At 39.6% G+C, this 26,581-nt stretch overlaps 1 protein-coding gene across 1 annotated transcript in view; it reads right to left on the minus strand.

Annotated features, from left to right (window-relative positions):
- The window catches only part of LOC127580526 (A disintegrin and metalloproteinase with thrombospondin motifs 12-like), a 391,205-nt gene that overhangs the window by 1,627 nt on the left and 362,997 nt on the right, over positions 1 to 26,581 (minus strand). Inside the window, exons 17-18 of the mRNA XM_052034119.1 lie at positions 12,128 to 12,254; positions 11,292 to 11,502 (exon numbers count right to left, since the gene is read on the minus strand). Of these exons, the coding sequence (XP_051890079.1) occupies positions 11,292 to 11,502; positions 12,128 to 12,254 (338 nt within the window). The remainder of the gene's footprint in view (positions 1 to 11,291; positions 11,503 to 12,127; positions 12,255 to 26,581) is intronic.

Consider the following 26,581-nt stretch of genomic DNA (forward strand, 5'->3'; position numbering starts at 1 on the left):
TGCAGTTTAAATACATGGAAGACAGATTGCAATAAACTCATGGCCAAAAATTAGCCCTTTTTTGTACATAATTATCACCTGGATTAAAATTAATAAATGACTAAGAAAATAATTTTCTCCACTATGTTCTGATTTCAACCTCTCCATTTTTGTACCACTTCTTGACTTTAAGCAGGCTTTTATTAAGCAGATAAATCCATCCTTCTAAGAATTCCTGAAATAATAAACTACATTATTCCTAAATAACAGAATATTAAATAAGCATTTCATTCTGCATGAACACCTTGCTTAGTATGTCTTTTACAATGCTCAGTATGATTTACAGCAGTACTTGGATTACCCTTCACTTCCTCACTCATCAACACCAGAAAGAAGTCATTGTTTACTTCTGCACTGGGGTATTATTGCATGTAATGGATGAATAAGTGCAAGAAACCAATGAAGTAGCAATGATCGGTACAGTTGAGTCATATAAATTAAGTGAACTATTATTTCTAAATCAGTATTCAATATCTTCAAACTGATGAACTAACACAGACAACATGCAGCCAGATATGTTCATACTGTTGAATTAATACCAGTGATACACAGTGCTCTTTCATATCATTTAATTAACAGTATACACCTACAATTTATTTGATATAATTTAACCTTGATGATAGGCATGAATTTTGTCAGACACATTTAAAATCAGTTGAAATGCATTGAAATGATTAAAAGATAAAAGTTATTAAAACAATTATTACAGAAGTATACACTTATTAGAACACAGTTAACTGAGATTTAACTGAAGGGGGGCGGGCAGCTAGTAGAGCTGCTGCCTTGCAGCACCACAGATCCAAGTTCAATCCTTGGGTACTACTTGCATGGAGTTTGATGTCCTCCCTGTGACCATATGTGTTTCCTCTGGATGCTCCGGTTTCCTACCACATCCCAAAGACATACATGTGTGGTAGATTAATTGGCCACTGTACATTGCCTGTAATACGTAGGTGAGTTCGTGAGAAGGTAGGGAGAATAAAAAATGGAATTAATGTAGAATTAGTGTAAAAATGTGGTTGAATGGTTGGCGTGGACTGGATGGGCCAAAGGGCCACTTTCTGTGCTGTATCTCCCACTGATTCAATGATATGAATTAATAATATTAATATTAAATAACATCTAAAATGTCATTCACTCCCCTTCACTTATGAAGGTCAACAAACCCTTTCAGACGAAGGGGATTGTGTTACCCATACCAGTCATGCTTTCCCTAAAGTTGAGTGGCTTGATGTGAAGTCTATTCAGCCCTTCAGCTTAGCGTAACCAAGGTCCAGCCCTGTACTCAGTGTTGAGTCCAGCAGTGGACGTGTGACATTCGAGCCAACATCTGACCTTCAGCACAACAACATTTCCACACTACAATGTGCAGGGAGGAAAACCAAGAATATGCTGACCTGGACAATGGCGACAGCCAGTAGTTCTCCACAGGAGTATGGTTGGATTGGGTGTGCTGGGGGTTGTGGTTGAGGGGTCAGAGTAGGGAGTTAGAAACTCCATGATTAGGGAAGCATAGACGTCACAAATCTGAGAAGCAAAATTTACTTTAATTAGTCATAAGGTATCCTTCAGGGACACTTAAGAGTCATAGAGCACTACAGCACAGAAACAGGGCCTTTAGCCCATCTAGTCCATGGCGACCTGATCTTCTGCCTAGTCCCATCTACTGCACCCGGACCATATCCCTCCAAACCCCTCACATCCATGTACCTATCCAAAATGTTACAATTGAATCCGCATCTACCACTTCCGCTGGCAGCTCATTCCACACTCGCACCACCCTCTGAGTGAAGTAGTTCCCCCTCAGATTCCCCTTAAATATTTCACCTTTCACCCTAAACCTATGACCTCTAGTTCTAGTCTCACCCAACCTGAGGGGAAAAAGCCTGCATGAATTTAACCTATCTATATCCCTCTAGAAGATCTCCCCTCATTCTCCTGTGCTCCAGGGAATAAAATCCTAACCTGTTTAACCTCTCCCTATAACTCAGGTTCTCAAGCCCCAGCAACATCCTTGTAAATTTTCTCTGCACTCTTTCAAGCTTATTGATAATCTTTTCTGCAGGTAGGTGACCAGAACTGCACACAATACTCCAAATTCGGTCTCACCAATGTCTTGTGATAAACAACAATGGACCCAGCACTTATCCTTGCGGCACACCACTAGTCAGAGGCCTCCAGTCAGAGAGACAACCATCTACTACCACTCCCTGGCTTCTCCTGCTAAGCCAATGTTGAATTCAACTGACAACTTCATCCTGAATGCCAAGCTACTTAACCTTCTAGAGCAGTCTCCCATGCAGGACTTTGTCAAAGGCCTTGCTAAAGTCTATGTAGATAACATCCACTACCTTTCCCTCATTGACCTTCTTGGTAACCTCCTCGAAGAACTCTATAAGATTGGTTACATCCCTAATCAGGCCCTGTCTATCCAAATACTTATATATCCTGTCTCTTAGAATACCTTCCAATAATTTACCCATGACTGATGTGAGGCTCACCAGCCTATAATTTCCCATCTCATTCTTAGAGCCTTTCTTGAATAATGGAACAACACTAGCTATCCTCCAGTCCTCTGGCACCTCACCAGTGGTTAAGGATATTTTAAGTATCTCTGCACTGGCCTCCCACAAGGTCTGAGTGGACACCTTTCAGGTTGTGGGGATTTGTCCACCTTCATTTGCCTCAGGACAGCTAGCACCTCCTCTTCCGTAATCCTTACTTTTGCTGGTAAGTTGGAGTTTCTGAAAGTATCAACCAAGTTTTCTGCTAAGATGCTCTAAGTTCATAACTTAGGAACGGTAGTGAAGCAGTTAGCGTTACGCTTTACAGCACCAGTGACCTGGGTTCAAATCCGGCCACTGTCTGTAAGGAGTTTGTACGTTCTCCCTGTGTCTGCGTGGGTTTCCTCCGGGTGCTCCGGTTTCCTCCCACATTTGAAAGACGTACAGGTTAGGAAGTTGTGGGCGAGCTATGTTGGTGCCGGAAGTGTGGCGACACTTGCGGGCTGCTCGCAGAACACTATGCAAAAAGATGTATTTCACTGTGTGTTTCGATGTACATGTGACATGTAAATAGAGATGAAGCATTCTAGATCTGGTTCCTGATTACTCTTGAACTCAGAGTAATGCTTGACGATTGTTGCTGCTGTAAGGATGATCCTTTAATTCGCCCCGGCACCATCCTTATCAGACAACTAAGAAACATGCATGCCTTGATAAATAACAAAGATGCAGATGACACGTTAATAGACCAATCCTGGGTATCTGGTAGCTCAGATCTTCTTTGGATCTGTGTAGATGGATTCCTACACTCACTGCAGAGCCAGTCATTGAGGTCAGTAACTGCAACTTGAGGCATTTTGTTGTGGGCAGGAATGCTAGTAGTTGACCAAATTTACAAACTAGCTGTGGAGTACCAGTAGTCAGGTATAGTTACTTCTCGTGCAGAATTAACTACCTGACATTCCCTCTTCCGAGAGTTAAACTTTTCAGATTGGGGAATTCCCAATGGGGATACCATTGCTGGCATTAATGGCACACAGCACCAAAAAAAAATTACAATTATTATGGCTCAAAAAAAACTAACAGGGAAAATACGATAAAATGTTGAACTACACATACTGGATGATATTCAGCAGGCCAGGCAGCATCTGTGGAGAAAAAAAAATACCAGTACAACATATTGGCAGCAGCTGATAACCTGAATTGTAAGACATCATTCTGTCTTACAGATTGCATTTTTATCAGCACATTTTCTGCTACTTTACAGTCATGAAATTATACCATAGATTTGCTGTGTCAGAATTATCCATTCTAACCCCATTGTTCTGCTACCTTTTAATATCTTCCTCAGATGTTTGATCATTTTCAGCTTCAAAAAGCCTGCCACCAGAACATTTTGCACCAAATTCTAATAAGCTCTCTTTCAATTTATTTTCCAGCTATCTCCTCCTAAGATTAATCTTAGTATCAATTGAAAATAGGTTTCTCATTTTCTCTATCGTTTCTCATTTTTAAAAATCTTTTTGTACTTAACTAATTCAGAACGTAAAACTGACAGGATATTCTATTTGATTTTCTTCTCCTATCTTAAGTTTAGATGCAGAGTCATGTTTACCCAGTTCTTCCCCAACATGTCCTGCAGTTTCAGTCTCAGCTGTAGAAGATCACTTCAGAAACATACGAAATAAACAAGAATTGCCAAATGAAGGGTGTTTGAGAGGCTGCCATGTTAGTTCCATTTGTTTTCTTCACTTTTGCTTTATGAATTTTTGGCTCAGTGGTGCTGTTTCTCTCATGGTGTAGCTTGGTTAAACAGTTTCATTTATCATTTGAGGACCTGGACAGCTTCAACATACTGTTTTTTGAGGCAACACTCTTTCTAAGACTGGAATACAATCTGTCATTTATCACACCCCAATATTAGTGGAGTGGTGAAGATCTTTAACAAAGTAAAATCTTGATCCAAAAGTTATGAAAAACAGCTGAATAAATTGTACTCTGTTGTCAACTACCAAAATTATGCTAATTTCAAATCAGGGTAGTTAAGTAGGATGAAAAGAAAGTTTGCATAAATGAAAGGGGAAATAATAATCCAGCAGAATTGGTGATATACAAAATCATCATAGGGATACGATATTGGAAGGAACATTAATGATAACAACAGCATTTTATAAATATATAAGGTGATCCAATACCAGATGGTATGCATTTAAGGTAAGGGGGGTAGGTTCAGAACGGACGTGAGGGGTATGTTTTTTACTGAGAGAGTGGTGGATGCCTGGAATGTGTTGCCTGATAGGCTGGTGGAGGCAAATTCATTGGGGGCTTTTAAGGGGGGCTTGGATGGGCACATGAATGAGAGGAAAATAGAGGGATATGGGCATTCTGTAGGTAGGAAGAATTAGCTATGTCAGCTCAACATTGTGGGCTGAAGGGCCTGTTCTGTGCTGTACTGTTCTATGTTCTATATTAAGATAAACAGAGAGATACAAGGAAATATGGGCCCATTAAAGACAGATTCATGGTAGATTACAATGGAAAATTATTACAATGGAAGACTGGTCAAAAGTACTTCCCATTCATTTTTATAGTTGAGAGGGGAAAAAATACCAGTGGCACAAGGAAGCCTAAAATTAAGTCATGCAAGAACTTAATGGATTTCATCAAAGTTATAAAAAAGTAAAAGGAGAAAATAATGCTTTAGAAGATCAAACATGATCCAGAACCTGACTTTGCTATCCCGAAGTTTTCAAAGAAATAAGAGAGCGAGATATAGCTGCAGTCATTGTAAGTTCCCAATGCACCCCAGCATAATTTCCCATTGCACACTGGAATCAAGATTACTGCAAATTCACAAGTGTCATTATATTATTGAAGCAAGGTGGATAGAAGAAACCATTTTAATTTGTCATTTTAACAAGTGAGTAGTGATTGGACTGTATCATCAATGACACAAGTGAGTAAACACTTGGACAAGTATGAACTTCTAAGTCAAGACTGAAAAAGGGAAGGATGTAATCTTCTTTTCATTAAAATGTGAACTTAAAAATAAATGTGGACAAGGATTAAAAGAGCAATAAAATAGGACCCAGCTTCATAATAATTACATCCAAGGTGAATGTTGATCATATTCAAGCTATAAAGAAGAGGAAGAAAGGGTTTATATAAATGCAAGGTAAAATTCAGCCAAAAGGGATAGCTGTCAAAGTGAAAGAGCGAGGAAAAAAACAGAAGGGAATATAAAGGAAAAATTGTAATGGACAGCAATGATACCAATGCAATATTTTCTAAAGATACTCATAGAAAGAGTGATGCAGGAATTTGGGCCCATTCCAGGCAGATTCAGGCATGACTACAATGGTCAGTAAGAACAAAGCCAGACATTATATTAGTACTTTGTACCATTTTCACACTGAGAATGAACAGATAAAATATCAGTGACACAAGGAAGCATAGAAATCACACAGTGGGAGGATGTTAATGAGTTTTATGGAAGTTTAAATAAATGTACTGGTGAAAATAATACAACCTGGAAGATAAGAATTTTCCAGGACCTGATGGCTTCCATTCCAAAGTATAAAAATAATTAAGTGAATGAGTTGCAGGTGGATTAATTATGATTTGCCAATACACACCAGTTTCTGAAAGTATTCAGAAAATATTCTGAAATTTGCAAATGTCATTCCATTACTGAAGAGTGAGAGGTAATGAAGCAAATCAGTCTACAATTCCAGTCTGACATCATTGTGGTCACATTCAAATTCCAATCAATCATGCCTCACTCAGCTGAATATGACATTAAACAAAGTGAAGATCATTCCTGCAGTGCTATTGATAGGAATCATAATATGGGTAACAAACATTACTTGCTCATGAAAAGGGTTATAGATGTCCCATTGTTTACCTCTGAATCAGTTATCCAAAAGGTGGGTGAGAAAAGGGTAAATAATGAAGGATGATTTCCATTGGCAAGATGGTTTGAGGTTAAGGTTAATCCTAGAAGGACATGACTGGAAAATAAATTGATAGAAAACTAGAATTTGGTGCTTGCTGGGCTTTTAAAGCCAGAAATTGAACAAACATTTTAGGAAAATATTAAGAGGTAATAACAGATGTCTCTTATAAAATGCCTGCCTTGGCACGGTAAAATTCCTCAGTCTGGAACTGTCGTATACATGTGTAGATCAACATTGACAGCCAGTACACCACAGGGATAGAATACACTAGCATCATGGAGTACACCCTTGGCATTGTCAAGCAAGACTTTCATAGCTATGACCATTCTGAAATAGCTCCTCAATGCTAAGCCATGCCAGCCTCAGTATCTTTGAATCACAGAGACATACAACACAGAAACAGTCCTATTGGCCCACTGAGTCCATGCTGACCACGAACTACCCACCTGTGCCAATGATACATGAACTTCAGTTTTTCACTCATCCTCCATTCCCATCAACTCCGTCCAGATGCTACCACTCACCTACGCACGAGGGACAATTTATGGTGACCAATTAACCTACTGATCTGCACCTGCTTGGGATGTGGGAGGATCCACGAGTGCCTGAAGGAAAACCACATGGTCAGTCACAGGGAGAATGTGTAAATTCCACACAGATAGCATCAAGGTTAGGATTGGACCCAGGTCTCTGGTGCTGTGAGACAATGGCTCCACCGGTTGTGCTACTGTGCTGCTCACAAAACCTGGCCCACAAGAGGGAACAGCTCTTGCTGTTACCTATCAAGTAAGAAGCTGAAGATTAGTTCATGAGAAAGTGGACGAGGAAGTGGACGAGGAGAATGAAGAAGCACAAAAGGAAGTGGAGAAACAGGTGCCTTCATCAGTCAGGAGCACTGAGCGTAGGCATTGGGATGTCATGCACAGTTGTACAAAACATTGGTTATGCTGCACTTGAAGTCTTCTGTGCAATTCTGGTTGATGTATGATAGGAAGAATGTGATTATGTCAGAGAAGTTGCAGAATATATTCACAGGAATGTTGCCTGGACTGGAGGGCTTGAGTTATTAGAAGGGGTTGGATAGGTTAGGACTGTTTTCCCTGGAGAAAAGAAGACAGAAGGCTGAGTGTGACCTTGTAGAGGTTTATAAAATTATGAGGGGCATAGGTAGGGTAAATAGTCAGTCTCTTTCCCAGGGTAGGGGAGTCTAAAGCTCAAGGGCACAGGTTTAAGGTGAGAGGTTGAGAGATTTAAAGGGGATCTGAGGGGTAAGTTTTTCCACACAGTGGCTGGTGGGTATATTGATCAAGCTGCCAGAGGAGGTGGTTGTGTTGGATAAAATTACAACTTTTAAAAGACATTTTGATATTTAACTCTTATAAATCGATGAAACGGTTCACTAAATGCCGGAGTACATTTACAAAAGGTCATAGAAAAGGTTAATGGACCATCTCAAGTGGAGTGTAGAAGTGAGGAAGTAATATGAAGGAAGTCTGCAATTTTTGGCTATTAAATCACATGAGCATTATATTGGCATTAGAGAGGGAACAACACTAATTTACTCAAATGATATCAAAAAGATAAAGTTACACTGTGAGAACTATTTGCATGAACATGATTTGTCATCCCTTGTTTTTAGAAGATGAACGTGTTACAGCATTGCTGATTTTAAAATTATAAAGTTACTTCACTGGATAGATGCAGTGAAACCATGTGACTTTCTGTGACACTCTTGAAAAATAACCTTAAAATATGAGTTAGCTGATTGAAGAAGTGATGCCAGGAAGCACTTTTGCCACACAAAGTAATGTGGACATTTGGAATACCTTCCACAAAAAGTGGGTTTCTGTGTCAATAAAAATCTTTGACAGTAACACTGATAGATTTTTGTCAAACTCTAACCAAAAGGAAGATAGATGGAGATGAGTGTCAGATCACCAAGATCTAACAATGCTGGCACAGTGATAAGGGGCTGAATGGGCTGCTTCCAGATTGGCCCTCAGCTACTCAGGCTACTGTACTAGTTAAAGTTAATACAGCTGCTTTGGGAGGCAGTAGCTATCACATATCAGTGCCACCACTAGTGCAGCTCTCCACTGGTAGAATTTAAATGTTCTAAATAAAATCAAAGGTTATTCTTTTATTCTTCAATAAACATTTTTTTGTAAATAGTCACTGGGGAATATACTGAACCGAAAAATTGTATTCAAATACATTTATTCATCACAGAATGAAGCCTCCACTAGCAATCCCTATTTCATAACAAACGTTCGAAATGTATATTTTCATTATTCAGGGCTGTTGAAGTATTTCAGCAGTCCTCTGACATACCTACGGAAAATAACGTCTCTTTGGTGTATCATACACCATTGACTCTGTTTAAGTCGGAAGCCACAGGTTTCATAACCAAAGGACGTCAATCTCAACTTCCTCTCAAGTCTGGTGCAGATTTTGTGGAACTAAAACTAAAATTATGTACCATTCTGAAGGGCCCCTTATGTTCTTTTCCTATGCTGAGGAGGCTTTAAGACCTGAAAAGTGCCATGAAGCGATTTGACTGTAAATGCATTATTTTCAGGAGAATATTGACACAAGCCAATTTTTACTGCTGAGAAGCAAGTTATTTATAACTACTAACTATGTGATCTTCAGGATAACTACCTCACAACTTGGATTCGGAAGTACAAAATTCTGAATCCTGTAGTAATCGGTCACCTATAATTTGAATTGGTCATGTATAATCACACCACAGGCTTGGCTGAATACAACATATAAGCCCAATGAAGTTGTATTTGAACTTTCCTTTTTTTTCTTATGAATGTAATGCAATTGCCAAATAAATGCAATAATTTAAAGAAGATAACATCTACATTATTAATTTAGGCATAATTACTTTTTATATTTTGGTAGGTGATTATATTAAGCTTTTAATAGTACAGTGTAATTTATACATTGCTTTTACCCACACCTTTAATTTTGTGCATTGATTTTATCTGTTGAACTGATTAAAACAAAAATCTAATCTGCCAAGTATACAATAGGACTAGCACATTTGATGTGAACTACCATTTTATTTGTAGCTCCCCCCATTTTCCACAAGCTCTTCTGATTTACAAGCTGTAGATTGTGTAAGTACTCTCCACTTACTTCCCATCACCATTAGCATTCCCTTGCTCCTTGTTGATAGAATAAGATGGCAAAATAAATGCACATGGTCATTAAATCTGACACTGGTAGCCACCAGTTCAGATACAGCCACTTTGTATCCTGTAGAAGTTAGCACATGGAGACAGGGTTTACATAAGGTGAATCAATGGACAGGAGTGACCTGCCGGCAGAGCAGCAAGAACAGGTATCCAGTGGGAACTGACAATCCAAGTGGCAGTACTCTGAAGGGCAATGTGCAGGGGAAACTGAGCAGGAAGAACATTTCTGGTCCCACCTCTCTCAAAGTCCTTTCACCCCCGAGCAGGGTATCCTAGACATCTCCACCTCAGTTCCCATGAGCTGTTGGGCACGGCAGTAGTTTGAAGAGTTTGATGGGGTAAACTGCAGAAGAAGGCTGATGGTTATGCACAATGAAATAAGTACATGGTACATTAGCAAACCTGGTAGTAAGCATGCAGATAATGTCAAGCATGGCCAATACCAGCTCCAAATTTGCACATGATCTTGAGTGGAGCTTGAAGCCCATGTTCCAGCATGAAACTGATGCCTATCTTCATTATGACCTTGTCGTTATGTAGCATTAGCTGCTGATGTTGAGCTTCCACTGCAGAATAAACTGAAACCACCCAGTATTCTGAGTAAGGATGCAGAAATTTGGAGATCTGCCCATGCAAACTCTGATTGGAGCCATCATGGTCCTGAATTATTTCGTCCCTTTCTGGCCATACTCTGCGCTATGATACACTTGCTTCTCCAACCTGCTCCAGTTCTAATGAAAGGCAATTCACATAAAATATGAGATTTTGTTTTCTTCTTCCCTTCACATGATATACCATTTTCAGTATTTTTGACTGGATTTCAGATGTGCAGAACCCACAATACTTTGCACTTGTTATTGTACAGCCAGCTCATTGTTTACAGCAGAGTCAACCTCCACAGTAAATACTCCCGGTAAAATTGTTGAGCAAACTTCAAATTAATTCACAGCTTTGAATTTTTTCTTTTACTTACAATAAAAAGAGAAATGCATCTTCAAAAAGTAGCAACTCAAAATTTAAACTAAAAGTAACCTGCAGTATTCAAATAAACCTTTCCTGATTCATAACAGTATTTAAAAATGCACACTATCAACAAGATACACCTTAAGATGAAGTAACACACTTCCTCATAGATCAGATACTGTATTGTGGATCCAAGACCCACATTATAGTTTGAGTTCAAAAGTTAAACCAAAAGTACAGCTAATTCATATAACAATTAGTACATCAAAACATCTCAGCATTCTGAATCAATGGAAGACTTACCATTATGATGAAATGATAAATAAAAATTTCATTTACATGTATGACTTACTCAGTGGATGCTTCAGGCGCCATTAAGTTACATGTGGCAGTCCTTCCAGTGAGTTTTGCCTCAATCTTTTGCAGTACATTCTAATGCACATCTAAAATAGCTCATTGATTAAAGCACTTCAAGTAATTTTTGCAATGATGTTTTCAGATAAATTTTAATAAAATTGTATAAAAATAGGTAATTTTATTATAATACATTTCACATTTAATTTATAAAGGATGCATAAACAAATAACATGAACATATTATACTTTAGAAAATATGTGCCTTACTTCACTCCAATTGCCCACAGTCCAGTTTGAAGGGCAAGGGATATCCCTGCTGCATGGCATTTCAGTCCTTGACTTTAGAAGTTGTTTGCATTCTGAATTGGGAAGTGCCTGCTCATCTGTCCCCACAGTGCGAATACAGAGAACTGTGCGTTTCTTGATACCAGTGTTTCCACATGTTGTTGAGCATTCCTGCCATTCACCAGTCCACCACCTGCACAGAATGAGGAGACAGATGGAAGAGACCTTTCACCAAAGTTCAAAGACTCACTTCATCAGTGTTAAGAGAAGGTTCATTCTGAAATGACCTTCAGTTTGATCCTCATCTTGAATTATTTTAAAGTTAGAATTTCACTGTAGTTTTTTCAAGATGTGGCATAGAAGTGGCTGTTTGGTCCAAAACTCTACCCACAAATACAACTGGAATACTTTAGTGGAATATTGCTATTGAGAATCCATTGGAGAATCCACAATCATGGACTGGGAGGATCAGAAATTGTTATTTTCTCCAAGATTTGGTTGCATGCAGCAGTAAAAGGGCACTTAACCAAAACTCCCTTGCATCTTCTGCTTGTGTGTGAAAAACCATAAATGCATGTCCATTTTTGGGGAGACACTTCTGGCATTCAGTGAAAGTGGTGCTGAAAGATGGAAATCAACATAGAAATAGCCCTTATTTAATGGAACCAGTCCTAGATGAACATACCACTTTCAAACACACCACTAAATCACCGAATTCATTGTGGACAATATTTCCAATTTTGTTTTGTATACCTTGTAAATGTAAGTTTAAGAGCTTACAGTTCCACATATTCAGGCAATAATGTATGAGAAATTACCTGGCAGGGCAATCCATTTCATTGCATTTTCGTCGTCTGTCATCAGGGCGAGTCCTTGCATTGCAGAACCTGTCTTCCACAACTCTGGGTGTCTTTTCCACACATCGAACAATTTGGCGCTGTACTCCTGATATACCAACAAATACATTGCATTAATTTAAATCTTTAGAAATATTAGATTTCTGACCCAACTCCAAGGGCTTCTAATATGCTCCTCAAGGGAGTTACAGAACAAGCAACACTGAGACTTTGCAGTTTTGCAGCCATCTGATCTATCTTTCATAGAAGCAGTATCAGAGGCAAACTGATTTGCACGAAATCATTTTGAAGTTTCCCAGTGTTTTATCTCTCCATCTTTGTTTACTGTTATTTGCATTACCTGCTGGGAGTGCGGGGGCTGGTAATTTTAGAGGCAGTAGCAGAAGAGAGTTGATGTAGCACCTAGAAGGGCATTCACTGTGGTAATGTTAGAAACAGGGAGTCCACTTATTCAATATTTTCACATGATATAGATCCCCTTGTAATAACCTTTCAACTTAGAGGAATGGAGTTGATGACATAATATTGCTCTGTTTCTACTGAGAAATTTTAGTCCAGTTTTCTTTTTCTGTTTGTTTTTTTTTAATTTTTTTTCCTTTGCTTAGTTTGGTTTGATATGTTGTTTATAAATTTTCTTATTGTTTTGGGGATTTTTTTTCTTTCTTTTATATTTTACCTTCCTTTCTTTTATATTATATTCATTCACTTAGAGATCATTGGATCTACAGATTTTTTTATATACCTTATTGTTTTTTATGATTATCCATGCCATGATTGTTCTCCCGATTTCTTTGTATTACATGTACAAACATTGATTTTATATATTAATCAGTATTAATTTGAAAACTAATAAAAAAATTGAGAAAGAAAAGAAACATCGTTTTCTGTTCTAACAGGCTGAGACAGGAGACTGCTAAAGTCCAGAGGACCCAATGGCAGGTTACATCAGGCAAAGTGTATGGTATTAAAACAATGCTGCAAATGCTCAACGGATCAGGAGCATCTGTAAGGAGAGAAACAGTTAATGTTTCAGTTCACAATCAACTTAAAACATTGACTGTGCTTCAATCGCCATTGATAAGGGGTTGGTCCTTAGGATAGAGATGAAAATAAATTTCTGGAATTTTTCACACAAAAGGGTTGTAATAGTTGTCACTGAGAATATTCCAAACAGGGATCAATAAGTTTTTAGATATTGAGGTAATGAAGGATTTAGTGCAAGAAAGTGGTGTGAGGTAAATCATCAGCCAGGATCTTATTGTTTGGTGGAACAGAGGCAAGGGGCTGAATGGCCTACTTCTGCTTCTATTTGTTACATTTTTATGAATGCTACCCGAGATGCTGAGTATTTTCTTTTTTTTATTTTAAATTTCCAGGATCTATAACATTTTGCTTTTCTGAGGTGTTTTGAATGCTAAGAATTCTACAGTAGGCTGTTGGTAATAGTACACTGGGCTGACATGCGGAGGAAAACTTTAAGCTGAGGAGAATCTGAATGGATTGGACAGCTGAGCTGACAAGTGGCATATTGAATTCGATCTGGAGAAGTACAAGGTGATGTATATGAAGAAGTGCAACAAGGCAAGAAAATACACAATAAATGGGATGACACAGGAAATTAAGGAGGAACAGAGGGATCTTTTAATGCACATTCTGACATAAGAACATAAGAAATAGGAGCATGAGTAGGCATCTGGCCTGTCAATAAGATCATGGCTGATCTGGCCATGGATTCAGCTCCACCTATATGCCTTTTACTCATAACCCTTAATTCCTTATGCAAAAATCCATCTAGCTGTGTCTCAAATATACTTAATGAAGTAGCCTCCACTGCTTCCTTCGACAGAGAACTCCACAGATTCACTACTCTCTGGGAAAAGTAGTTCCTCCTCATCTCTGTCCTGTATCTCCTCCCCTGCATCTTGAGGCTATGTAACTTAGTTCTAGTCTCACCTACCAGTGGAAACAACATTCCTGCCTCTATCTTATCTATCCCTTTCATAATTTTACATGTTTCTATAAGATCCCCTCTCATTCTTCTGAATTCCAGCAAGTATAGTTCCAGGTGACTCAATCTCTCCTCATAGGCTAACCCCTCATCTTTGGAATCAACCTGGTGAACCTCTTCTGCACCGCCTCTAAAACCAGTATATCTTTGCTCAGGTGAGGAGACCAGAACTGCATGGCCTCACCATTATCCTGTGCAGTTGCAGCATAACCTCCCTACTCTTAAATTCAGTCCCTCTGGCAATGAAGGCCAACACTCCATTTGCCTTCTTGATAACCTGTTGCACCTGCAAGCCAACCTTTTGCAATTCATGCACCGGCACTGCCAAGTCCCTCTAGACAACAGCATGCTGCAATCTTTCACCATCTAAATAATAGTCTGATCTTCTATTTTACCATCCAAAGTGGATGACCTCGCATTTACCAACATTGTACTCCATCTGCCAGACCCTTAACCTATCTATATCTCTCTGCAGACTCTCCGCATCCTCTGCACAATTTGCTTTTCTACTCAATTTAGTGTCATCAGCAAACTTAGATACAGTACACTCAGTCCCCTCTTCCAAGTCGTTAATGTATATCGTGAAAAATTGCAGGCCCAGTACCGACCCCCAGGGCACCACACTCACCACTGTTTGCCAACCAGAGAAACACCCACTTGTCCCAACTATCTGACTTCTTAGTCAATAAGGTGGTTAAAATGGCATATGAGATACTTTCCTTTATTAATCAAGGCACAAAACAGCAAGGAGGTTATACTAGAAGTGCACACATTAATTAGACCACAGCGTATGTACACATCCAGATATATTGTAAATGCGATTAGGGTTTTTGCCTCAGATAGTGGATTCTAGACGTCTGCAGGAAGGATGGTATATCTGTCAGTTTTTTTGTGTTGCTGTTCCATAAGGCAAGTTACAAGGATTTTATATGATGAGATGGACTCTTGACCTCACAATCTACCTTGTTGTGACCTTGCACCTTAGTGTCTACCTGCAATGCACTTCCCTGTAGCTGTGACACTTTACTCTGTATTCTGTTATTGTTTTTACCTGCACTAACTCAATACTCTCTGTACTAACTCAATGTATCTGCACTGTGTAATGAATTGATCTGTACGAATGGTATACAAGACAAATTTTTCACTGTACCTCGGTACAAGTGACAATAATAAACCAGTACCATACATTCGCTACTGATGAAAAGCAACGTTAACTAACAGCAGTGGCAGGCACAACTATCTTTCAAAAATCACACCAATGGTTCCTAGACTTTTTGAAGGTACACTCATGGTTGCAATATACTGCACAGGGATTGACCAAGATGTGGCCAGGACTGGAAGCTTGTTGAAGGGAGATTGGGTAAGCTATGCTTGTTTACTTAGGAACCAAGGAGGCTGAGGTGGATAAAATTATGAGGGTCCTAGATAGGAGAAAAGGAAGGACCTATTTTCCTTAGCAGAGGGGTCAAGAACCCACGGAATTAAAGTAATTGGTTGAGAGATTAGAAGACAGCTGTGAAAACATTTTTTTGCCAGAGAGTGGTGGGTGTCTGGAACTCATTGTCTGATTAAGGCAGAAACACCTTTTCGCATTTAAAATGTACACGTACAAGTACTTCAAGAGCTGTGATCCACAAGGTAGAATCAGGCCAGGTAGCTCTTGTGCATCTAGCAAAGAGACAATGGGCTGAATGGTCTCCTTCTGCATCATTAACTTCCTAACCCAAACAAACCGAATGGATGAGCATCCAAAACAAATAACCAATGGAGCAATGACTAATGGGAAAACAGAACAGCTCTAACCTCCCCAAGAGATCAGTCTGGACAGTTTTAAATTGGCATTCCAGTTGTTGTGTGTCTGCAGGCATTTACGTTGCTCTAAAGTTTGAAGATGCGGAGCAACGATTTTGCTGAGGTGACAGGGATGGCAATCTCTGACTGGCAAAGTGTTTTGAATGTTAGGGTTCAGCAGTTATGTTGAACTGAACCTAAAGGAAGGAATAAACATGCAAAAAAAGTTGGAGAGGTACCTGGACAAGTGAGAGAAAGGAATACAAGACTCAGATGAAGAAAGTTGGGAGGAACTTTACATGGAACAGAAACACCAGTTTGGCCAGAAGACCAGCTTTAGTCCAGTGAATATTTTGTAGTATATCAGAATCCCCAGGACAGCCATTTAACCTGAAATTAATGATGTAACAAAGCTTATTTCTGGAGCTCCACACAGCCATTAAAAAAACCCAGGGCAAGTGTGAATCAAGTGCACTAATCTTTTTATTCGTTTGCAGGATGTAGGCAAAGTTAGAATTCACTGCCCATACCTAATTGCCTCTGATATTGTTTGATAGTCACTTCAGAGTTTGGTTAAGACTTACCCATATTTTTGTGGGCTTGGTCAGATAGGTCACATATAGGTCAGATAGAGTAAAGGTCGCAGATGGCAGACATTATAGACAGCTTGATTACTGTTACCAATAAATTCTCAATCCAGATAATGTAATGATTTGTATTTAAACTCACCAGTTGCTATGTTGGATTCAAACACATCTCTAGATCACCAGCCCAGTGTTTTAGCCCAATGCTAATAACTTAACCACCAATCTGCCATAATGCACAGATTCTGAATCCAATATTTTGACTGCTCTATGCCTGTCTCATATCTTGCCTACACCACTGGGACTTGAGAACAGAATCACAAGCACCTGAAGTAGAGTGTGTTCAAACAAGAGTGTATTTAACACACATTATGCTGCTGCTGTAAAGATCATAACACTTGGAATTTACATGAAGGATTCCTGAGGCAACGCCTCAAGGTGCATCTCCAGTGATTGATCATGATTGCATCCTGCAGCTTGCCCCATAGCAATTTCACCCTCAAGGCATAAAATGAAAATGATTTTCAATATTTATTGTAAATATCCCAAAGACAGAGTACTGCTGAACCAAAACTTTGCCTTGTACTTCAATTACATTGCACATTTGGTCAAGAGACATAAAGATGTTTCTCTTTTTTCTCAAGGTGTGGAAATTGGTGGCATTTATGGTCACCTGGTTACCCTTGGGAAGGAAATGGTGGGTTGAATTGCCCCAGTTGGTGTTGTGCAGCATCTGTCGGAATGTTGTCAAACAGGTTGGCGGGGTGTCACTTTCAGGATTCTGGCACACTAACAAATGAAGGAGTTCTTTTTGGTGTTTATTTACAAGCTGTGAGCATCGCTGGCAAGGTCAACATCATTTATTCATCCAGGATTGATCTTAGCGACCTTTGTGAATTTCTGGACTGTTCAGCTTAGGATGGCGTGTGGCCTGGTGTAAAACACAATGTTGCTGATGTCCCCATGCACCCGCAGCCCTTGCTCTTCCAGGCACTGGAGGTCATTTTCTTTGGCAAAGGAAATCAATGCCATTGATTGTGCATACCACAGTCCCAGTATGTCAGTAGTGGAATGGGTAGATACTTATGTGAGAGAATGAGATGTTGATCCAATCCTGTAGTCATACAGAGCCTGAGAAACATCAGCAAATCTGTACTCTTTTCCTCACTGTCAAAGCTAAAGTTCATGGAAGTGGCTTCCTTTAAAAAAAAACTAAATCCTCGTCGACTTGTTCTGTTGGTTCTGATGGATGTTAAATCATTTAACAGAACTATTCAAAGACAGTATGAAGTTCCCTTATTGTTCTTCCTTTTACTATCATCATTAAAAGCAGACTCATTACTTATTTTGTCTCATTGTTGTTTTTCTTTGCTTGAAGTTTGTCCCATTTATATCCATAACTACAGTTACAACAAGTGTTTCTGAGAGATAAAGTATCAAAATGCAAATTGTTCCTTTTACTGAGTCTGCTTGATGATTGGGAGGCAAATATGTTGTTCTCTCCTTTAAAGACACTAATTCACCACCACTGCAAAACAAATAAATTGGGAATTTCTTTATGTTTCTTGGTACTTTCTGGGTCCTAACCTACTCAATAACTGTCATAAGTCCAGCTAGCATCTGCAGAATGTGCAAACTCCACAAACACAACACCGCAGGTCAGGATTGAACCTGAGCAGCTGGAGCTGTGAGGCAGCAGCTTTATCAACTGCAGCACTATGCTGAAGTTTCATAGCATGTCATCTTTAGTATCAGGACATTTACACTGAGGCCCTACCTGCTCTGTCAGTAGATATGGAAGTTCCCTTGACAATATTTTGAAGGATAACAGAGGAGAAACTATCTGCTTAACCAATCTTCAATCCATAATAATTTATTACCTATGATCCCATGGGACATAGTACATAAGCAGGTGCCATGAGCAACTGCATGAGAGTGGGAGGAGATGGTATTGTATGGGTAATGTCCTAACTAAGTCTAGACCGATAAGAATGGAACTAGTTGAATGTGATCTCACACAGCGAGACAATAGTGGACAGGTGTGTTTTCAACCAGGTCAAGAAGGATGAGAAGCTCCACTTTTGTCACAGTCATCAGTGAAGACCCTGGTTTAATTCTGGCCGCTCTCTGTGAGAAGTTTGTATGTTCTCCCCGTGTCTGAGTGGGTTTCCTCCGGGCACTCCAGTTTACTCCCACGTTCCAAAGACATATAGGTTAGAAAGTTGTGGACATGCTATGTTGGCTCAGGAAACGTGGTGACACTTGCGGGCTTCCCCCAGAGCATTCTACGCAAAAGGTGCATTTCACTGTGTGTTTCGATGTACATGTGACTAATAAAGATATCTTATCTTTTCTTATCTTACAAGGCCTAGAAATACTGGAGCAGCCCAGGCAGATCTCAGTCTTTAACTATATGTTTGCAGTGGCAAAGCCTTCACTCTCCCCTGCAGAATATAACTGGACTGTTTGGTTTACCCTCACATGAATAAAATATTATACTGAGACTTAAAAGCATTTCTACCTTCATATTTTCTTTCAACACAAAAGATGCCATTTGGTCCATCATGTCTATTCCAGCTCTCAGACTAATCCCATTCCCCCACTTAATTCCCTGAAAACCATTTTTTTCCTCACATGCCCACAATGTTTCTACTGCCCAAGCCACTAGGGATAATTTACAGTAGCCAGTTAACCTACCAGATTGTCTTTGGATGTGGGAGGAAGCCAGAGCAGTCAGAAGGAACCCACACATTCACAGGGAGAGTGTGTAAGCTCCATACAGACAACACCAGAACTTGGGACTGAACTTGGGCCAATGGAGCTTTGAGGCAGCAGCACTACCAGCTTCCCCACTGAGCCCTGAATGTTTGCAGAGGAGCTCCACCAGTACGCTTCTGTCACAGAACAAACTCCGAGTCTGACACTAGCAGTAAGTGACAATTAGCTGCCTGTGTGGGCAAACCTGATCCATTTCCAAGCCATACATTAAGCAAGTATTTATAACTGTTATTTTCAAAAATCAACAATTCACATTAATCTTTGCTGCCTCAAGTTTGTGCACAACAAACAGCGGAAAGAAATCATATAGGATTGTTTGTATAGGATTGTTTCTGATAAAGACAGCTTCCAGATTCAACTTATTGCTTAGTATTTCCATTGAATAAAACTAAATTTTCTTATCTGGTAATGCTAATTTATGATTATTTTCTGATAAAATATTCTGATAAAATACTCAAAGGCTAACAGACAGCTGGAAAGCAGGCTGTCACCTTAAAAATACCCATTCTGGCATCCGTGCCTCAAACAGTCATGAATGAGTTACACTGTGATAGATGTGGGTTCAGACACAAAAGCTTCCTGAAGGCAGCATTCAAATTTCTTCTGTCAAGTTTCATAATGACTACTTGTATTATTGCTGTGTTCTAAGCCAAAACACATGAAAGAATGTCAGTGTAGTCACATCCATATGTTTTTTGAAGCCAGAAACTGGGATCAATGGGCCAAGTACAAAAGGAACCTTTACAGTGAAATGATGTGTGTAATATGTTTCCTTGAACAGCTTTGTGACTCCTCAGCCAAACCTACTAAGGATGGTTCCTAGACAGCTCCCTTGAGAAAAGTTTAATAGTAGGTCACAAAAACTGCTGTCACAGTGTTCTGCATCATACAACCTTTAATTGTTTTGATTATAAATGCAATTGACTACATCATAAAACTTGTGCCCTATTTAAATCTATTTATAAATAAATCAAGAACACTGAGTCCTAATGATGTGGGTGTTTGAACACCAAGTTCAAAGTTACTCTGTAAATTGCTTACCCCTGCCAGCAATTACACTGCATCATGCCGAATAAGGGAACAGATTAAGTTGGTGTCATGGGAAGGGATGAGAAACCAAGAAAGATGCTCTGAAATCTTTGTACTTTTTTTGTTCCAATAAATATTATAAAGGATCACAGGTATTCATAAAATCCAGAAAAAACTGGGTTACCTTTTCTTGCCTAAATGTCTTTCAAAATCAGAGAGTGACCTGTATACGAAAGGTAAATTGGTATTGGTATATTATTATCACTTATACCGAGGTACAGTGAAAAAATTGTCTTGCATACCGTTCGCACAGATCAATGAGGTACACAGTGCATTGAGGTAGTACAGGGTAAAAACAATAACAAAATGCAGAGTAAAGTGTCAATAGGTACAGGGAAGTGCATTGCAGGTAGACAATAGGGTGCAAGGTCATAACAAGAGTCCATCTCATCGTATAAGGGAACCATTCAATAGTCTTATCACAGTGGGATAGAAGCTCTCCTTGAGCCTGGTGGTATGTGCCCTCAGGCACCTGTATCTTCTGCCTGATGCGAGAGGGGAGAGGGGAGAAGAGGGAATGACCCAGGTGGGTGGGGTCTTTGATTATGCTGGCTGCTTCACCAAGGCAGCAAGAGATATAGAAAGAGTCCATGGAGGGGAGGCTGGTTTCCGTGATGTGATGTGCTAGGCTGTGTCCACAACTCTCTGCAGTTTCTTGCAGTCCCAGGCAGAGCAGTTGCCATACCAAGCCATTATGCATCCAGATAGGATGCTATCTATGGTGCATCAATAAAGGTTGGTGAGTGTCAAAGGGGACATGCCAAATTTCTTTAGGCTCCTGAGGAAGTAGAGGCGCTGGTGAGCTTTCTTGGCCGTGGTGTCTACATGATTGAACCAGGACGGGATATTGGTGATGTTCACTCCTAGGAACTTGAAGCTCTCAACCCTCTCGACCTCAGCACCATTGATGTAGACAGGCGCATGTACACCGCCCCCTTTCCTGAAGTCAATGACCAGCTCTTTTGCTGACATTGAGGGAAAGGCTGTTGTCATGACACCATCTCACTTAAGCTCTCTATCTTCTTCCTGTATTCTGACTCGTCGTTATTTGAGATACAGCCCACAGTGATGGTATCATCTGCAAACTTGTAGATGGAGTTAGTACAGAATCTGGTCATGCAGAATCTGGCAGCCTTGTGGGGCACCAGTGTTGAGAATAATCCTGCTGGAGGTGTTGCTACCTATCCTCACTGATTGCGGTATAATGACCTAGCTCAAGTGGTAATGGCAACATAATCTATCTTATTCTGATCACAGCAAAAACCAGAAATGTACAGCTCAAGTACTTTTTATATGAATAATGAATAAAACCCGAAGATCCTTGCATGTGGCACATCTGTCCATCTCTCTTTCCTGCTGTCAATCTTTGTATATCGAGAGCATTACATGACATCTGTTTTCTTATTGTAAATTCATGGAGTTATATTTAATTCATACAAATATGTTAATTCCATGAATTGCTGTGTTAACTGTATCACTGCAGTCATGGTTTAGCACTGGGATTAACCCGAGTAGCTGGGTCGTGCATTTAAACCCCAATCTGACATTAAGGCCTTCAGTGCAACGATAATGAAGTAACATTCTGTGAGACATTCCACCTCCTGGATGAAAAGTTAAACAGAAGTCTTGGTTACCTGCCTGGGTATTTCTCCATAAAACAAACCTGAAGTGGGTTACAAAATGTTGGTTAGGATAACCATAGTGAGAGAGGAAAAATTACAGTAATTTGCCCAGAATTTAATGAAACGTATGCTGGCCTTTTAGGGGATGGAAGAAAGAATATACTGAAAGCTCTAACCACCATTTTCCAATCTTGCCCGAGTGTGGTGCTGTTGCCAATAGACTGCTAATGGATGTCACAGCTTAAAAAAATAAAGGTAAGAAAATGATAGGAGCAACACAAAAAGAGCAGGAGGAACTCAGTGGGTCAGGCAACATCTATGGAGGGAAATGGACAGTCAACGTCTTGGGTCAAGAACCTTCATCTGGACTGGAAGGAAAGAGGGGAGATAGCCAGTATGAAAGGGTGGAGAGAAGGGGTGAAGAAAGATCTAGCAGGTGATTGGTGGATCTAGGTGAGGGGGGTGACAGGCAGATAAGGAAGGGGGGAGAGTGGGAGTAATGTCAGAAGCTGGGAGGTAATAGGTGGAAGTGACAAAGGGCTGAAGATAATGGAATCTGAGAGAGGGCGGTAAAGCATGGAATAAAGGGAAGGGAACCGGTGGGAGAAGTGTGTGGGTGGTGGGGAGATGGGAGTGGGAGAGCGTGGGGATGGGGGAGGGGAAAGACATAGGGTGATGGTGGACAGTTGGATCAGGAAGAGAGAGAAGAAAGTAAAATGGGGGAAAGGGGACAGAGGGGGAGCGGTTACCAGAAGTTTGAGAATTCGATATTCATGCCGCCAGGTTGGAGACTGCCCTGGTGGAATATGAGGTGCTGTTGCTCGAATTTTTGTTTGGCCATGACCCAGCAGTGGAGCAGACCGTGGACAGACATGTCGGTGTGGGAACGGGAAGTGGAATTGAGATGGCTGGCCACCAGGAGATCTCAGCTGGCACAGCAGATGAGCGAAGGAGCTCGACGAAGCAGTCCCCTACTCTGCGTTCAGTCTCCCTGATGTAGAGAAGGCCACAACGGGAGCACCAGATGCAATAAATAACACCGATGGATTCACACGTGAAAGGCTGCATCACCTGGAAGGGCTGTTTAGGGCCCTGGATGGTGGTGAGGGAGTAGTTGTAGGGGCGGGTGTAACACTTGGCAAGGTTACAGGGACGAGTGCCTGGGGAGGGAGGTGGATCGGTGGGGAGGAATGAGCAGATGAGGGAGTCACGGAGAGTGTGAAGCCAGCAAAAAGTGGAGTGGGGTGGGGAGGGGCAGATGTGCCTCGTGGTGGGGTCATGTTGTAGGCAGCAGAAGTTGCGAAGAATGATATGTTGGACGCATAGGTTAGTGGGGTCGTAGGTGAGGACTAGGGGAACTCTATCCCTGTTCTGCAGGGATGAGAAAATGATAATCTATCTACCTATCAACTAAACAGCCTAACCTTGTTAGTAGGGAAATTACAACAAAAAGTACTGAAGGCTAGTATCAACTTCATTTACAAACATACAGATTAATCAACAGTTGGAAATTTGGAGTTTTTAAGGAAACAATGTGTCTGACTAACCTGACTACATTTTTAAATGTTAGGAAGTAGAGTTAGTGAAGGTATTTGATGTAGTCTATGTGGATTTTAATAAGGCTTTTGACAAAGTCCCACATGGAAACTGATCTGTAAAATAAAAGTCCATGGGACCCAAGGAGAAGTGGTGGATTACTTTCAGTGAGGTGCTGCAGAACTCGGTACAAGGACTCTTCTTTTTGGATATCCGTCATTAATACAAAAGCCATGCTTAAGAAGTTGACAAGTGATAGTAAAGTGAGCTGTGTGGTTTAAATATGATGAAAGAAGTTGTACGCTGCAGGAAACTATCACCAAATTGGTAGATAATTGACAAACAAAATTCATTCTAGAGAAGAGGACTCGAAAAAGGTGAACAGGGAATGGAATGCACAATAAATGGTAAGATACTAAGAAGTATAGAGGAGCAGGCATTAGAGTATATGTCCAGAGAGGCTAGCATGGTGGATAGATAAGGTGGCAAAGAAAACATGCTCCTTTAACGAACAAGGTATGTACCTCAAAAATCAAAGAATACAAAATCAGCAGAGAACACCACAGTAGTACAATAACAAAGTGCAAAATTCAATTTAAAGAGAGGGAAACATTAGTCAATGGCTAAAGATACCCTTGATAAATCAGAAAATATTGTGGTGTTGCATATCTAAGTTTACATTTGCTACTCAATTAGGAACAATGTGAGATATGTATAACTAGGCAAGATGCTATTTTTAAAAGGTCGATATTGATTAATGCCAATTTCCCCTCACACTCCAATCCAAGAAAACATATTTCTATCATTATTAATCAAAAATCATCAATAAATCCATCATTTCAACCTTTCACATGAGAGTAAACAGAATTTGTCGCAAATGTTTTTCTTACGAATATAACACATCAACAAAATGAACATCATCTAAAACAAGCAAGATTTATATTATGTATTAACTCATAATTACTTTTAATATTTAATAAGTTAATATGTAATGCTTTTAATGATATATTATAATAAATTGCTGCTGCTACACCTCTAATTTTGTGCTGAAAATTCAAATCAATAAAAGTCAAAATAAATATCTAAAACTATTATCTGTTGAAATGATTAAAAAAATAAATTTGAATTGTGTCAATCCCAGTTATGTACTGAAAGTTACAAAGACACTTTGACAGACTGAGTAAAAAAATCCATGGAAAAATTTATTATGGGGAAATGTAAAGTTATCCATTTTTATTCTGAAAAAGAGTGTATTTTTTAATGGCACTAGGATAGGAATGCAGAGGAGAAATGGATGACATAGCCCTGTACGGAAATCACTAAAAGCTATTGAACATTTATAAAAAATTACAAAGAAATCAAATAGAATGATGGCTTTTATTTGAAGAGTGGAAATCAAATGTGTGAGAATAAGCTTTCAGTTATAGAGATTTGCTCAGACCCCAATGGAGCAATGCTGAATGAACATTAAATCAAATATACTGGTCTTGGAAGTGATATGTCACAGATTTATCTGAATTATATCATACTTAAAGGATTAAATTATGAGTCAGGTTATAGAAACTTGGTTTGATTTCCCTTGACTTCAAAAGGATTAAAGGATAATCAAACAGTAGTTTTAAAATAATTCACTGAAGCAAATTACTGTGGATGCCGGAAATGTGAATAAAATAGAAAATGCTGAAAACATTCAGCAGGTCAGAGCATATCAGTGAAGGGAGAGTTAAAATTTCAGGCTGATAACCTGTCATCGGGAATGCTGCTGAAATTATTTGAACAAGTTGGTGGAAACTTTGTCATCATGTGGGAGAATCCAGAACAAGAGGGCATAATACTACTGGAGCTGGGAGAGGAAGCCAAAAGGATTATTTTTCATACATATGGAAATCTGGAAAAAAAGCTTTACCAAATGGTGGTGCATTTGCAAGATTGAGAACAATAGATTTTTGTTGGCATCAAAAGTCATGGAACAAAGACTGATAAATGGAATTGTAGATCACATCGGCCCTGAATGATGGAACAGCATCAAGGATATTTACTCCTATCCATAAGATCCTATGCTGTTTTGTCAATGTACTTACACAGTGCTGATCTGAAATAATTTCCTGTACTTAGACCCAGTGAGTCTTGGTGATAATATAACATTTCATTCACCAGTTTAATTGAACTCTAAAAGTGCTTACAGAATTGTATGAATAAGATATTTGATGGAATTATTCTGTGATCTGCAATATTTTCTAAAATAAATTATTGAAAACAATTTATTCTTAATAACCCAAGGCTATGAAAAGGAAGAATTTCTTCTCTCAAGAGGCCTTTGGATAATAAGCAATAAAATGCTTTCAAAGTTGGGGTAGATAGATTTTTAGACTCCAGCAGCAGCAAGAATATAGGAATTGGGCAGGAAAATTGAGCTGATGCAAAAGATCAAATCATTATATTATTGAATGGTGGAGCAGACATGGGGTGGGGCACATGGCCAATTCCTGCTCTTGTTTCATACATTCTTATATAATTACTTAATAACAGGAAGCCCCAACCTGCCAAAGGCCAGGATTCAGATAACGGTGAGTGTTCTGTGTCAAATTCTCCCAAACATTAGACGCATAATGGAGGAAACTAAAATTGTACATAGAAATGTACTATTTGGAGAGATTGTTGTCAATGTGTTGGGTCAGTAGCATCTTACACTGACATGCTGTACCATGAAATACTGAAGATAATGCCCACACCCACAGTCCCCCAGATACTGAAATATTGAGCAAGCCATCGTGAAGAACTTCTGAAAGCTAAGAGTCAGGGGAAATAAAGAGTTACCTAACCTAGTGTTATTGTGACTAGTTTGCAGAGTGACAATCCCCCCCGGCATAAATCACTCAGGCAGTGCATTGTGGAGATATAAGTAGGAATGAGAGGGTCGGGGTGTTGAACAGGTGGGGACATAATTCTGACTACAAACTTCCTGAGGGAAATGTAGCTTTGAGAGAAAAAGATGAACCAAAGATTG

The sequence above is a fragment of the Pristis pectinata genome, chromosome 2 (genome assembly GCF_009764475.1).
Source record: "Pristis pectinata isolate sPriPec2 chromosome 2, sPriPec2.1.pri, whole genome shotgun sequence".
NCBI lineage: Eukaryota > Metazoa > Chordata > Chondrichthyes > Rhinopristiformes > Pristidae > Pristis > Pristis pectinata.